This window comes from Rattus norvegicus, chromosome 2 (assembly GCF_021556685.1).
Source record: "Rattus norvegicus strain SHRSP/BbbUtx chromosome 2, alternate assembly SHRSP_T2T, whole genome shotgun sequence".
Taxonomy (NCBI): domain Eukaryota; kingdom Metazoa; phylum Chordata; class Mammalia; order Rodentia; family Muridae; genus Rattus; species Rattus norvegicus.
The window spans coordinates 25,964,256-25,980,992 of record NC_141535.1 but is presented as its reverse complement, the minus strand read 5'-3'; the positions used below and the strand labels follow the sequence as shown (position 1 = coordinate 25,980,992).

Below are 16,737 nucleotides of genomic sequence, written 5' to 3'. Positions count from 1 at the left end.
GAGCAGGTCTACCTTTTGGGTAAAAGGAGAACAGAAAGAATATTTGCATTTATTTATATAGTAGTTATATAACGAAAACAGGCTGGGTCTTCTAGAAAGCAACTTTGGGGGACTCCTCTGGAATGGGAGAGAACCTGACAGTTTGTAACGCAGAAGAAGGAGAGGCGCCTTCAGCTTTATATGTGGGGGGAGGAGGTAGTTGTTTGTTTAGTTTGTTTTTTAGGATTTCCTTTGAGTTTTTTTGCTCAAATTTTTGATACGAAAATTAAAAATAAGACCATACTTAAGTAATCTTTTCCGGGAGTCGTCCCTGGTCTGTGACTTACTTGTCTCTATCTGTCAGCACCTTTCACGCCTGTGATCCACGTAGAAGACTGTACGGTGTGCTGGAACACTGCCACTGTCAGATGGCGGCCCGCTAACACGGAGGCCACAGAGACCTACACTCTGGAGTACTGCAGACAACACTCTCCTGAGGGGGAGGGCCTGAGGTAAGGCCTCCATAGTGAGACTGCCTGGAGCCTGGGAGCCCTGCTCCAGGCCCCCAGGCTATCCATCTGAGCTTATGCTAACCCAGCACGAAAACATCCTTGAATCCTGCTAAGCTAATTAAGCTGTTGACTTGATTTGCAAGGACATCACTATTCATCAATGAACTCTGCGTTTATAATGGAATGCATGCTACAATGCAGAATAAGAACTCCCTTGTAAGAGAAATGTATGCAAATTTTAATAAGATAGAACATTCTTTGAGGTATATTTAACTTGAGTCATTAGTCAGGATTTATGCACATTTTGTGCCATTTTTACTAGCTCTGTCAGAATAGGTACCACCCAACTCAGGAAACTAATAGTGAGCGTCTGTATAATTAATGTAAATCAGAATGTCTCCACCATATATTAGCAACATAAGGGAGCAAATTACACATATATTATCATAGAGACAGACCGGCTTCTCCAAGAACATGGAATACAGAGATTCTTCTAGTGTAAAGGAAATTCGAGGCTCTCTCACCAAAATGACAAAGCTAAAATTTATCAAGGAAGGACCACCTATCCTCTAGGCAGTTAGTAAATATTAATTAGCTCACCTCGAGGCGGTATTTCCTTAACTTGTGATGTCATCGCTCTAGATAACACCTTCAGAGACCACGATGAATAGTTAGACTACTCAGTACTAGTTACTAACTGATATTTGCATTTTGATAGGAGACATTTTTGGGGTTTGCTTCTTGGTTTTTTTTTTTTTTTTTTCTTTAGCCACATTTACCGAGATAAACTATTTTGTCAGGAAGTTAGGAGCAGTGGTATGAAATTAAACCACCGTTTTTTGTTTTTTGTTTTTTTTCTTTTTTCTTTTTTTTGGAGCTGGGGACTGAACCCAGGGCCTTGCGCTTGCTAGGCAAGCGCTCTACCACTGAGCTAAATTCCCAACCCCTAAACCACCTTTTAATAAAGTGTACTTAAGCTCTTGATTAACACCATGACTGAGCAGCTATTCATTTAGTTATGATATAAGGTTTCATATGACTGAACAATAATTATAGTTTCTTTCAGGTTGAAGACAGGTGTTGCTAAATAATGATCAGGCAGTATATTGGGGTTGGGTACATGAGGAGGGGTGAGGGATGCAGTCCCTTCTGCAGAACCGAGAATACAGCAAGCACACAAACTGCAGCCTGTCTGCATATGTTCTGATTTCCGGAAAGCGAGCTTCAGGAATCATGGGATTAGTATTATGCATTACGTGGTTTGTGTTTGGTTGGTTGCTATGTAAAGCCACTAATGAGTGTCAGTCTGAGAGCTCAGAAAGGCAATGTTGTGATCTCAGTGTGCTTACGGGATAGTCTGACAGGGCACTGTACCGACAGCCAGAGCCTGATGCTGGGCCTGGTTCTACCCCTGGTTCTGTTTCCGGAGGGCTCCTCACTCTGAGCTGGTTAGACCTGGTTGCCGTCCTTCATCGATCTCAACAGGCTTTAGTCTGTCATCCCTGATACAGACCAACGACAGGGACGGGAGATGTTTAACCTGCTACCTTTGGGCTTGTGAGGATCACGTGAAATCAGGGACAGGAGAGGGGTTTGGTGTTGTGATATGCCGCCCAAATGCAAGGCTTTAAGAAGGAAGCTTTCTTTTGGCAATTATGCCAGCAAATTCCCAGAAAAGGTCCCCAGGAGTCAGCCAACATTTGAGAGGTGAGCTCTGGTCAGCACAGAAATAAGGGACTCTGGGATTGTGATGGCGTTGCCCCAGGTGCTTCAGATGGCCTCACAAGGACTCTGACACGTTCCTCAGCTAGCAAGTGGTGAGGAGAATTCAACCACAGATTTGTCATATCTAAAGGCCCAAAACTTTAACCCCTGGGTTAGATTATTTAGGGACTCTTTGACTCTCCCTGCAAAGTCCTCGATGCTATGAGAATACTGTTTCAGGAACCCCGGAGTCCTAGGGTGGTCAGTCCCATCATCGGTGAGGAAAGCCAGTTCCCAGGAAAGATCAGCCTGTTCACAGGGCTCTGATGTGACTCATCCACTGTGGGGTGCACCCCCAGCTGGCATTTACATAAATCATTTTAGCACAGTAGGAAACTTCAATCAGCAAAAATCTGAAAACCTTGAGACCCAATAGGCATCTCATATAGGGAATTGCACTGTCATCTCATAAGTGTAGTTATAGACAGAAGGGGGAGGGAAGAACGGAATGGTGTCCACAGAGGGGCCATTATGGAAGCTGTGTTTGTTCCTGTTGAACTCTCAGTGATCCTGTGAGGTAGATAATGCTTTCCATCAAGTCAGAACCACCAAGTTTATATGAGTTGGCGCTCTAGTAAGTTATGCACTGCGAGTTTTGGGTTAGAACTCAAACCGAGGTCTGTTCTATTCATTCCATTGGTTTTCAAACTCTCGTCTTTACAGACACTGTGCTACCAAAGCCATCAGCCTGGCAGCCGGGAGTTACTGTGTATTTCTAGTTTCCTTTGTCCCATGGGAAACGGATATGAAAAGATAATATAGCGGCATTCACATCTCCTTTACTTGATCTTTTTCTTTTGCTTGATCATCACGGGACCCTCAAAACTATAAAAAGAGGGACCTTCTTTCTGTCTTTAATGATCCCAAACAAATCCTCCCATCAGAGCAAAGAGACCACTCACTGGCAGTTCCATTTTTAGAGAAGACAATGGTCGTCCGCCATTTTGCCAAAGCCAAAGTAGAATTTATTGAGGCATAAAAATATGCTAGTCATGGCTTTGTTCAATCTGAGGCTTTGTCCCTGTGTTTTTATTCTGTTGCAAGTAAATACAGGCGGGTCTAGATATGCAGAAGTTTGCAGTAGTGTTAGAACTGTATGGACATCCTCGGTCTCAGGGTGGATCTAGTCAGCAAGTTGAAAACTAAGGAGAGCTCCACAAGCACCGTGTAGAGTCTGGAGCTGTGTTGGAGATGAAGCTGATTTCCCGGTGCTTAACGGCCTTGGGTGGCAGGAAGCGCAATGTCCAACTGACAGCTCAGACCTGACTTTCCAAGTCTGGACTCCTGCTGCGTTTGACAATAGATAATCTTCGGAAGCAAGCAGAATTTTCCTGGCTGTAGATTCCTACCATGCCCTCTGCCAAGTCCATTGCTGGGCTCCCATATCAGAGCCATCTCTTTCCCATAGAAGCCTCAGTGTTTCATACCTCAGTTTGGCCTCACTAGAATCTGAAATAACTCATCTTTAATCTCAGAGACGCAGGGTAGCAAGGGAAATTCTGCTCTTTGGAAGTGTCCGAGTGTCTCAGATCTCCTGACGAAATGCCACTTCAGAGTCTGGTGGTTTGAAACTCTCTAAAATACTATTTATTATCCATATTATAAAGAGCTTAAACTTACTGATGCCAGCTATGGAGAACTAGTCATCTGGTACAATCAATAAATTAAGAACCAGAGGGTTTTTTTTTTAAATCACCTCTACTTAATAATCCCTATTTCTTCCCCATTGCATTAGAGCCTCATTTGACATCACACAAATGGTTAAAATGGTGTCATCCCTTGGAGAGACCTATGCTCATTGTTGTCTGATCTCCTCCATTTTTGACCCCCTTAAAGGGATTAGTAGATGCAATTCTAGCCCCAGTGTCTGAGGCAGTCTCTGGCACTGCTGTTAGGTCAGCTTTCAGGATAATCTCAAAGTAATAAACTGTTGATAAAGTAGAGATGAACAGCGAATGAGTTCGCTTTAGTGTTTGGATACGTGACAGGAGGCATGATGAGTGTAGTTTGTTAGTAGAGAACTTTCCTGTGGATCACTAATACAGAAAGCATGTAGACTCATCTACCCATTGGTTACATAACCTCTGCATATGTTGCAACTCTGTAGAAAATTAGTTAAGAAAATAAAGTAGACAAAAGGTCTCCCATGTGGCAGTGTTCACCAGAGCCTGGATCATAAAGTGGGTAAGGATCGAGAACTCATCTGTAGACAGTCAAAGGTCTGTCAATGAGCAAGAATGAATGGGATGAGTCAGTCTCCTTTGGTCTTTTCCCACTTCAAGTCCTATATAACCAGTGGAAGTCTCCAGCAAAAGAGAAGGAACAAAAACTATATACATTTCCATTTTTTCTCACCCTATGTACTTGTTGTGGGGGAGCCTTAAAAACTCTGGAGTGCTTTAGGAAAAAGAGTTGCAATGAAGAAAGGAAAGGAGAGAGAAGAATGAGTGCTATCAAATCAGGACCACGCCCACGCCCCACCCATACCCACACATGCATACACATAGACCCACACCCTCACCCACACCTAAGGCCACGCATGTGCACACACACTTTCAGTCATGGAGGGAGGGCACTCATTCATTCATTCACTTGGGCTGGCCACCCTCATTTCAGTAGCCAGAGGACCCACATTCCTTCTCTCAGTGAGATGACTTCTGAACCATCCTACTTTAAGATCAAAGGTGCTGGTGCTGGTGCTGGTGCTGGCTGAATGCTCTAGGGTTGGGGTTGAATGGAATGAGTGAGCCTACTGCACCCCTACATGTGTCTGAAATAGTTGCCCAAAGGAGCTTTCCCACAGTTCTCCTAAAATTTCCTTTTTTTTTTTTTTTTTAAAGTGTGGGCACCAAAGCCTGGTCCCAGCTAGTCAGCCCCTGTTGGGACTGGAGGTGGGTGGGAGTGACGATCCCTGGCTTGTATGCAAGATGGAGGGTCTCCTAGTTAGCCTCTTCCTGTTTTTCTTTGAGTGCTCTCCCAGGTCTGGTGGGCTCAAAACACTTTCACATTTTTTTTTCACCACTCTGCTGTTTCCTCAGCTGCTCCGTCTCTCCTCTGCAGAGAGAAGTCAGCAGAAGTGTGGGTGGAGGAGGAAAGCTGAGAGAAATATAGTGTGGGGATTAGCTGTGTGGGCCGTGCAGAGAAGTTGTGCATTGAATGACAAATCTGAGAGACGCAATACTCCACAAATTAGTTGGGAGTGAGCTTCCTGTCCCTGCCTCTGCCTCAAGCTGTCCGGAGATCCTCTCTGGGTCATACCTTTGAGGGTGAGCATCCTTAGGAAGGTCTGCCTGGGTACCGGGCCTGTGAATTCACTGTGCAGCCTCCAGCTGGAGGGCTAGCAATAGAGCAGGAACCACTCAGTCAGGTGCTCCAGCCGGGATTCCTGCTGCTCTGTCCTTAAGGGCAACCAGGAGGAATCTCAGCGCCTGTCTCTTTGAAAACCTTCTTACTAAGCTCGCACGAAGATAGATGGTGACTGACCATCAGTCAACAGCAAGTACTCCTGACCTTCTCCGTAGCCCATAGCTAAAAGAGACAAGTACTCCTGCCGCAGACTTGCTTTACAGGGCCTTGGGAGGGTCACTAAGCGGCTGAGCCCGCATTCACTGAGTGATTAAGATGCAATGGTTATGCTTCTGTCGAATTGTTTTTCTGATCCCTTCACAGAAGCCTTTGGGAGAGAGGTACTGCAATGATTTCCCCCAGTGTTCTTGGCACTTAGCGTTTTCTTATATGTTTGGTGATGAGCCTAGCCTTTATTGGCCAAGCCAGTTCTTCAGCCCAGGCAGTCATCGTTTTCTAAGCAAAGCCTTTCTATTTGAAAGACTCCAACTTGATTGACCATTTGATACCTGAGTCCTCCTGGTTGGACACAGAGTCTCAGACAATGGAATTGCAACCTGTTCTCCACTCTGGTTATGCTATGTCAGTTTCCCGGAGAGCATTCCCAGCACAAGGACCCTGATACGACAGAGCCCCTAAGACAGCTCTGTGGGGACAAGAGCCAAGTAACGCAAGGGAGACGACTGTCAGAAAGAACAGAACCTCCGTGGAAGATAAACTCCAAATCTGAACTTGCTGGCAGCTTAAATGAAAACTGAGGAGAGGGGGAGAGATTGAGAGAGAGGAGGAAAGAGGTTATATAATGCATTCCTCTTTTAAAAGGAAGTGCAACATTTCACTGAGAGACAATTATGCTCCATGACATTCAGCTGTGGGATGAATTTTTCATGGAGATTTTTATGTAAGGGCTCTTAAGATAACAGTGGTCGTCTCTAAGAGCAGTTTTACGAAAGATGCATAAACAGACCTACTAATCGTTTTCAAACAGTGTCTGAGTGCAGACGTGTTTAATCGCCGTTCTCAGCAGCCTGGCCTGGGGGACCCCAAGTAACTGTCCACACAGATGACCAGGGGTCAGTAAAGGGGGGACTCTGAGGATCCAGAGAAATGAATATTACCAGAGTCCTGGGAGCCTCTGTCTGAAATGTAGACAGTATCTATCCTTCAGGCTTTGGAAAGTAATGATGGAGAAAACACGAATCCAGGACCTTTTTCCAGGACTTTTCAGCCCACACTGAGTTTCTGAGGATTTGAGCCACGGGAAAGCCCTGTGGTTGTCAGCGTGGAGCACCTGCGTTGTTTTTTGTTATGAAAGAATGGCGATATTTAGTAACACAGAGTCTCATAATACCCTTATTTATCAAAAGAAAAATAGCTCTGTTAAAATTTTATTTACCAAGTCTTTTTAACCACGGAAAATTAGGATATAAAGAATTTTCTTCTTAATCCTGACCTAACTGAGTTTTTCCCATCTCATAAATTTTCTATATTTATGGCTAGTTCAGGATTCTATAAGCAGCTTCAAATGCATGCCTGCTAGTTCGTCTTTTGTGTTTTGGTCTTGTTGTTGTTGTTGTTTTGAGAGAGGATCTCTTGTTGTAGCCAAGGCTGGTTGGAATTTTCAGCAATCCTACTACTGCCTCAGCCTTCTGGGTGCTGAGATTACAGTCGTGAACCGTCCTTCTGGCTTGATTTTATATTTAATTTGCTTATGTTATGTAATTTTATATTTAATTTGTTTAGTTTCCCTTTTCCTTCATTTCCCCATCCCATACTGTAAGGCTGTCCTTCCCAAAGCTCACCAGTCATAGAAGTCTGCTGGGATACTTACAAAATTCAGGTGCCTGGCCTCTCCTCGGGAACCCAGTCCAGAGGCTGAGTGTGGTTGGCCCATGCTTAGAATCCCAGCATCCTGGAGGCTGAGTCCAGAAGACAGGAGATGAAGGCCAACATAGCTTACATAATGAATTCAAGACCAGCTTGGACTGCAGAGTGAGACCCTATCCAACAAAATAACTCATTAGAAAATGAAGTTTCAAGACATAGCAGTCTAGATGCCCAGGCAGGGTGGGAAACGCTGCCTTCCTCACTCCTCCTACAGACCCAGCATGCACTCTGTTCACAGTTCAGAGAGTGGCATTGCCTGGCTGACTGGATGTCAGTGCTGCCAACACGAATGGCAGTGAGAACCAACTGTGTTTTTAAACAACGGTCCGTACTTAGCCATCTGCTGTGCGCTGTGGTGATGCTTCTAGGAGTGGTGGTACTGGTTTCCTCCACAGTTTATAACCAGGCCACCCCCTCCCCAGGGCACAGCAGTTCAGGGAACAGCTATTTCTCACAGTTGCCAGCCTCCGAAGTCATCTTCGGCATGTGCACCTTCCCTCATGGTCAACTCACTGGATTATCAAAGGACTAGAGAAACGACTTCGAGGCACTGAGATTCTGGAAACACATCCAACCTAGCCTTTGCAATCTAGTACTATTGCTTTTAAAAGTTGATTCTTTAATTTTGGGTCCATTATATGTGCTTATGGTACAAATTCAAAGGACATAAAAGGGAGGTAGAGAACCTTTTTATTATTATTATTATTATTATTATTATTATTATTATTATTATTATATGTTTTCCTCTTCCACTTCCCACCCCCAAAGGTAATGTCATCTTTAACCTTTCACATTAAAGCATCTATAATTTCCCAACAAATGTCAGCAATCCTACATGTACGTATTCCTACCAATTTGCCTTTTCTGCTCAAACATATACCTTCGTGGGCGTTCATATCTACGCCGTGGGACTGCCTCAGTCTTTAAAATCAATTCCTCTGTGTTCTGTCTTCAGGGTGTCGCTGAACCTACTTGACCAGTTGAGAGACAGCCTTCTGTTCTCTTCTGTCCCCAGCCATGCTGTAGGAAGCAAACCCCATGCACACACGAGTTCATGCGTCCGCAGTGTGTTTGTAGAATGAATTTCTCAAAATAGGAAGACTGGTTAAAAGGTGTGTGTCTTTTGAGTTCTGATAGATATGACCAACTTCTTAGGGATCATCGGGCTTATTCTCTGGCCAGCAGTGTGTAGGATAATCGTTTCTTCACAACCCTGCCAGTTAGATAGCTGCAAAACGCAACTATAGTTTAAGCCCTAGTTTCTGTCCTTGGGTTGATGCCTTTTCAAATGGCTTGAGTCACACACTTCCTTTTCGACGGCTGCTCACTTTTCTTACTATCCCCTGTCCCAACAGATTGTGACTTATTTTCCTTCCTTCCCTTCCTTCCTTCCTTTTTTTGGTTTATGTATATGAATAATTTGCCTACACATATGCCCGTGTATCACCTTCATGTGTAGAGCCCGAGAAGGACAGAAGAGGGGAAAAGGGTACCAGATCTCCTGGAGCCAGTACAGTAGTGAGCCACCATGGAAATACTGGGAATTGAACTCAGGTCCTCTGGAAGAGCAAGCAGACAGTGCTCTTAACCACTGAGCCATCTCTTCAGTCGATGTTTTCTTTCTTATTCATCGCGCGCGTGTGTGTGTGTGTGTGTGTGTGTGTGTGTGTGTGTGTGTGTGTTAAAGGAAGTTAGCTTCCATGTGTGAGTTTGGAGTCTTTTGAAACATATTTTGTCATGAATATTTTAAAATGTTAATTTAGTTGAAATTTCCAATTTTTTGGAAAAAAAAAACACTTCCAGAGTTTTTTTGTAATATTTTAAAATGTCTTCTTTCTGAATATATGCATGTATATCTTATATATATATCCTCCCATTTTCTTAATTTTGTTTTAAAAATCTGTTTTGTCATTTGGAATCTACTTTGGTAGGAGATAGGAAGAAGAGATTCCAACTTTTCCTTTGGTTGGTTGATTTTGAAACAAGATCTCACTACAGCGTAGCTCCTTCAGGCCTAGAACTTGCGATATAGACCAGGCTGTCCTTGAATTTACTTGAGTCCCCCCGTTTCTGCTTCTCAAGTGCTGGGATTACAGACTACAGGTGTGTGTGTGTCACCACACTCAGTTCTCTCCCATATGGTAACATGCTTGTCTCAAAAAGCAGCTCTTATTTCTTCTTGTGATTTGGGACGCTTACCTGAGCGTCTATGCACCTGATCCACTCCTCACCATTCCTGCCCCTCAGCTGTTCCACTGCCCACAATGTGCTTATGTTTAAGAACCACACTGGTTTTAGGAGTAGAGCTTTCTTAGAGAGGACCCTTGGGGATTGGGTGGCCCACTCGATACATTGTTTCTTCTTTTTCACAGAAGCTTGTGTAGCTTCCTCTAGCAACCGACTCTAGACAGTTGGTTACCTTTGGAGAGTGTGTTGAGTTGATTGCCTTCGGGAGAATTGAGGGTGCCGTGACGCCCCATTTTCCTGCAGAAGAATTGGTGTGTCTCTCAGTAGCCTCTGTAGATGTACCTACTATGGATCTCATATATTTTTCTCTACACTTTCCTACTTGCCCCTGTTCTCTGATCTTCGGTTCCACCTTCTGTCTGGCTGTAATTTTTTTATGAGGTTTTCTAACTTTGGTTTTGGTGATGCCGGTATTGGTGCCTGGGGCTTCAGCAATCCAGGCAAGTGGTGTAGCACAGAACTTCGTCCTCAGACCCTGGTTTCTCTCATTAGTAGCCGTCCTACTGACTTCTCTTGTGGAAGAGTTGTAAGCTGATTTCTAGATAAATAGCCGTATGTATTTAAATAGCTTTTTTAGTCTCCCTCTCCCTCTCCCCTCTCCCCTCTTCTTCCCTCTCCCTCTCCCCCTACTCCTCCCCTTCCCTCTCCCTCTCCCTCCCCCCTCCCTGCTCCCCACTCTGAGTTAGTGGGAATGCCTTTAGTAATTTTCTTCATAAACACAATGTCCCTAAAGATTTCTTTCTAAAAATTCGTTTTCAAGTCCTACCTATAATAATCTTTGCTCCATTATGAGTCATGGGTAATTGTGTCAATCGAGAATTACAGGGTTCAAGTTAGACAGGTTTTCCTTACTTAATGGCTTCCACTTGGTTGTTCTTTAACACAACAGAGAAGATAGTTCCATCACTCAGAAAATAGCCCTAATGGCCTGCTTGCGCAGACCCTTTCCTACTGCCACTGTTCCTCAATGTCTCTACTTTATGCTGAGGAGACAGCAGATATCCTCAATATCTCTACTTTATGGCTCAGGAATCTAATAAATAATTGTCCTGCTGCTGGAGAGATGAGCCATGAGACCATGGAGCATGTGCTGGGTGCAGCAGCCTAAGTGACAGCTTCAGATTATTCAGTGGTCAACTCACTGCCATGTCAGGAGCTCGCCTTGCTGCATCCTGTGCCCACGAAGCCATCTCTTGCCACAGCTCTATGGCTCTTAGAGGAGAAACCCCACACTCACGGACCCGGAGTGACATCGTTCGAGCCATTTCGTATTGTCCTTTGAATCGTGTTACTGGTTTTAGACTTTTACTCCTAACCCCTTTTCTTACAGGTATAACCCCACCAATACTCTCTCTGAGACAATGTCTAACTGTGTAGCACACGCTGGGACTCGAACTCAGGGTCCTCCTATCTTAGCCTGTATATTCAGATTTTTAAATGTGTTTCACCGTGGTCAGCTAGCACCCCCTTTAATTAAGGAGCAACAATTTACTGTGGTTCCATTTGCTGCCGGGTCATTTACTGAAGTTTGTGCATAGCCTGTGGACCTAACTTATCCTTTAATCTAGACCACGTTTCACATGAATTCGGTTGGAAGCCTGGCGAGGTTTTGGTTTTGAGGTAATAGAGTCATAAGCTACACGAGGGAGTAGCTCTTCATTTGGTTGAAGCTCTGGCGAGGGTAACATGGAAACTTTGGTGACACCGGTGTAAGGAGACTGGGCGCTGTACCTTTGTATCTGCCCTTTGACCTGGTGCTTGACTTGGGACAGTAAGTGCCACCACATTTGATATTCTGTTTTTGTGCTTGGTTTTTGCTTTTGTGCTGTTGTTTTACAGATGGGGTGCACACATCTGTGTGGCCATCTCAGGTGCTGTGTTTTGACTTCAGTGCCATGTAATCTTTGTTCCTCATCCAAGCTATGGCACATGGTGTGGAGCTAATGATACACGTGACGTGGCATTTGCTGTCCTCGACAGACTTCAGAAACATTCTTGATATTCAACAACTGTGCTATTACAACATGAGACCGCTGTGTTATGTCTGGTCTCTAGAGCTAACCCCTCTTTCCCTATCACCACCCCTTCCCCCCCAGACTCCAGGGTGGCAGGGACTGCAAAGGCAGTGAGTGATCTATAGTTATTTAATGAGCGAGCGAAGTGTAAAACTCAGTTCGTGCTGAGCGTGTGTACAACAATAATTTTATTACCGATCGTTATCAGTGTTTATTTAAAACATTTCTTTGGCTGTCAACCTAGATAAGCAACATGTCTGCTCTGGACTAATATTCTAGATATTAGTGGGAATTACACTCAACAACTGTAGGACGTGCATGTTCACTAATTAACTGTAGCACAGCTAGTCATTAGGGTCACATGGCCCAATTTCACACACACACCCCCTCTCGGTGCAGCTAAATATACTGTTCTCTGGAGGCCTAGTCGGGTGATAGGTCCAGAAATAACCAACATCATCTGAGGAACATGTGCTGACCTTTTCCAGCCAAACACTAACCAGCAGAATTGCAGAACAGGCCTGCTCCCTACCCCCACCCTCCTGAGGACCACATTGTGAGTTTTGTGTTTGCAGGCATGGGGTGGGGGCAGGATTGCATCCTTCCACACAGACATTGGTCTTTTTCTTGAAGACATTCTAGGCTCCAGATGCACTCCCTTAATCTTAGCATTCGGGAGGCAGGGGCCAGGAGGATTGTGAATTGGTTTGAGGCCAGTTTGGGCTATGTAGTGGCACTCTTGTTTCTAAAGAAGTCACTTATGGTAGGATCCACTTAGCAGTAGAGCCCAGCCACGGGGCCTTAGGGTCAACCAACACTGAGAGTAAGCTAAAGTAGTTTGTTTTCTGAGTCCACAATGCACTTTTCCTTTTTCTGCTTCTCCATGTTATTTTCCACAACAGGTATGGAGGAGAGAATTGTGTAGACATCCCCTGGGGATGGGGGTTGTATCGTTTTAATGCATTCGTAGCACATTCATTAATCACAACAACGAATTCCTCGTCCCAGGAATGAGCTAGAACAAGGTACCATCCTTTTCCCTGAGAGGTCAGAGCAGGTCTCAGGCTAGCAGGGATTCCATTAGCAAAGTCACCCAGCCTGGAACTCTCCAAGTCACTCCCAGTGCATCTGAAGGAGAGAGGCCTATGGGCTTGTGTCCTCCTTCCAGGTCGGGAAAGCACACAGAAAGAAGCCACCCAGTTCATGGGCAGTCCAGAGAGCTCCACCTCCAAATCCCGAGAGCTCTCTGTAAATGTTTGAGCTGTTGTTACAAGCCACGTGCAGACTGCGGTCTTTTAGGTACCAGTACCTGCATTTTCCTTTTCATTTAAATGGGCAATTTAGGAATACTAGCAGCTTTGAAGACTTTGGGGGATGTGGCAGTTGGAATTCTCCTCTCTTGCCAAGATTAAGCTTTTGTTCGCTGTGGTGATGCTGGCTTGTCGAGGTCTAAAGATGTCAAGCACCCTCAGGTTTCCACACTTTGAATCTGTGGGTGAGATAATAGTGGTCCGTTGTGTTGGAAATTGAATTACTCCAAAACTGAACCCCAAAGCAGTTAAAAAAAAACCACAACATGTTCCTGGGCTCTCTCATTAACCATAAGATCACTAGTATTCTTTTTCTCTTAGTTTTTTCAAAATGGTGTCTGAGTTTGTCTTGAAGAGGGTTCTAGAAGATCTATACTGAACAAAAGGTGATTGGAAACAGAAACAATTCAGTGAAGTAATTTTAGTGGACAGTGATTTTTAAAAGAGTCTGTCTTGCTAAGTCCATTAGAAAGGAAAGAAATTAAGTTTCTTGTTGATAATGAAAGATGTGGTCTCCCTACAGAAGAGAAGTTATTACTCATACAACATAATGCTCAGAATTATCTTCCTCTGTGTTTAGATCTTTCTCTGGAATTAAAGGACTCCAGCTCAAAGTTAACCTCTCTCCGAACGACAATTACTTCTTCTATGTGAGAGCCACCAATGCCTCTGGGACAAGTGAGCAGAGTGAAGCTGCCCTCATCTCCACCAGAGGTAACTTTCTGCTTAGTGTAGAGTCAGCATGTCTGGGTGTTTCTGTCTGTGTGGCATTCAGAGGAGATACCTAAAGCAACCTCAGCAAGTTCCAGCCTGCCATTGGGTAGAGAGCTTGTCACAATCCAGCGTCAAGACATTTCTTTTATTTCTACTCTTCATAGGTTCCCAAGCGTCACTGAGCTTAACAACCAGTCAGGGTGCTTACAACAACGTATCCCCTGGCCTCACCCCAGAGAAATGGACTTATTGGCTCTGGAGATAGGTTGGAGCATGTGTGGGCTTAGAAATTTACCAGGTGCTTTGTGGTACACCCACAATGCACTATAATGTTAGGGTGTGGGATGTCCGTAATGATTTTCTCATTCCGTTATCGTTTGAACTCCGTGGCAAGCTTTCAGTTTTGTTCTACTTATCCTGGTTTGTGCTAATTAATGTTTGTCAAATGAATGAGCAAACAGAGGAATGGACGGATGAATAATTCAAATAAGTGCTAAAACTGTTAAGTGACGTTTGGGAGAAAATCCCCAGAAAATATTAACAAAAACCATCCGGCTGTTTTCAGTTTTGAGGAAGGAGGAATGGGAAGGTGGCGACTATGTTGCCTTACCCTAGACACACAGATGGCACAAGATGGACACGGGCAGGGCACATTGAGTCACAATGCTGTTCAAGATGTTGGTAGGGTCTGCCTGGGTTGAGGAAGAGGTAGGAGGGCTGCCTATCCGGGAGGATTTTCCCCAAGATCTCAGAATGCTGCTAGCACATTCTGTCACAGGAGCCACTACAGGCTATTCTGAGATTCCAACTTTAAATCACACTCAGATCTTAGAGCATCTTGTCCGAGTAGACCTTTAGATTCAGTCGGTCTAGGGTGGAGTCTGCCACTTCTAGGTGACCGTGCTGCAAAGAGCATATTTTCCTCCCATAGAATCCACCTCTGTGGGTCACCTGTAGCAGCAGGTGGGAGTGACCAGTCCAAGCCATCTGCAAATGCTTGCTCATGGGTAGCATTTCGGTTGTGGATGGGAAATACCGAGTTAGGATGTTTGACTTCAGGAGAATGGGAGCCTAGGGTTTGAAATATATGGATTGGCCTAATGCTTGGCATTGCAATAGTGTTGTCACTTTCTTTTCTTAACTGTCGTAGGAACTAGATTCCTCTTGTTGAGAGAAACAGCTCACCCAGCCCTCCAGATCTCCTCGAATGGGACGGTGATCAGCTTCTCCGAGAGGAGACGGCTGACAGAGTAAGTAGAAGCCAACACAGCTGGGCTGATACCCAGCACCAGAGGACAAGCTTCCCCAGTGCCTCACCCACCAAATGCATTCTTGGTTCAATGAGCTCGCTCAGTTATGGGATGCGGATAAATATTTGTGCAGCAGGCCCTGTTCGCTGTGAGGTCTGAAGTGGCATACACAGCCCACAACTTGGAGCAAGTGTCAATATTTTTATTGGGACCATAAGTGCAGATGGTTTGGGTTGAAACACTGTCTGCTCTAAGCTATTATCTCTGGTTCAATGAAAAGCAGAATCCAGAAACGATTCCGTTATTTCAGTAGCAGCCCAGGTATCAAGAGGAACAGGATAGCTTATCGAGTTCTTACTTCTGTCCACAGAAGTTGTCCTCCAGAATTTGTCTGCTCTCTCTGTCTCTGTCTCTGTCTCTGTCTCTGTCTGTCTCTCTGTCTCTGTGTCTGTTATCTGTCTGTCTCTCTGTCTCTGTCTCTGTCTCTGTCTGTCTCTCTGTCTCTGTTTCTGTGTCTGTTATCTGTCTGTCTCTCTGTCTCTGTCTCTGTCTCTCTCTCTCTCTGTGTCTGTTGTCTGTCTGTCTCTGTCTTTCTCTGCTCCCCCTTTCTCTCTCAACTATCTTGAGGGTTTAAATAGCTAAACGGGAGAAAGTATGGGCAAAGCTTTAGAAGCACATGCTGCAGAGGACACTGATATGCGCGGGTGTATTCTGACAGAAGGAGCAACCAGGGCACAGTCACCCCAGTCCCTGGGAACTTGCATGCCCTGTGGCCCAATCTCGATGCTTGACCGTCCACTGACACATTTAGGTGTTACTTGTTTCTGAAAATGGCCAAGTCTTTCCTGGGTCTCAGAACCTCTGACGTATATCTATGAAGCTGTTTATCCACCATTTATTTAATCATGAAAAACTGCTGAACAGCAGCCCTGTCTTACACCACCTTGAACTCTCAGAATCTAGCATGGGGAATGAAACACTGTAGATGCTAAAAATACATCCAAAAATAAGTTTTTAAAAAGAATTGAAGAATAGATGGGATGGGTCTGGAGAGTGGGTAAGAGAACTTGCTGTTCTTGTAGAAGGCCCGAGTTAGGCTTCCAGAAGCAGTTGGGCTGCTCCTAACTGCCAGCAACTCCAGTTCCGGGGACACTGATGCCCCCTTCTGGCCTTTGTAGGCTCCTGCACTTGTGTTCAGTTAGACACACAACAACATAAACACATAATTTAAAAAATAAATCTTAAAAAAAAGAAAGAAATGGGATTTCTAAAAAAACAAAGAATACTAAGAAGTAGACTGGAGTTGCAAGAGTTCATAGATGCTATCTGATGGAGAGTGGGATGTATTTTATAGAATTTTGTTTATTATTAGTATGAAAATTAGCTCATAAATATCAGGACGCCTAGATTTGTTCCAGGGAGTGAAGACTTGTCAGTTGGAGCCTCTCTGAAATGAAGTTACTGGGTAAAGACATAGAGTGAGTGAAACACATTTCCTCAAATGAACCATTTGTCATCTATTCGAGGGTAGAGTGTGATGACTGAATATTCACGCTATGAAGTTAAAAAGTCCTCCTTGCTGTCTCAGCCACTTTTCCAGCAAAACTGAGCAACCCAGGCAAAAAAAGGTCAATTATCCACGGTTGAAAGCAGTCTGATTCGTTTCACTGTGCTCTTTATCAAAATAGTTACAGCCAGGCAGAAAGAAGCCTTG

General features: G+C 44.5%; 1 protein-coding gene across 1 annotated transcript in view; it reads left to right on the top strand.

Moving 5' to 3' along the window:
- The window catches only part of Cmya5 (cardiomyopathy associated 5), a 97,171-nt gene that overhangs the window by 72,658 nt on the left and 7,776 nt on the right, over positions 1 to 16,737 (top strand). Inside the window, 3 exon segments of the mRNA NM_001433255.1 lie at positions 344 to 491; positions 13,640 to 13,773; positions 14,924 to 15,023. Coding sequence (NP_001420184.1) covers positions 344 to 491; positions 13,640 to 13,773; positions 14,924 to 15,023 — 382 coding nt within the window.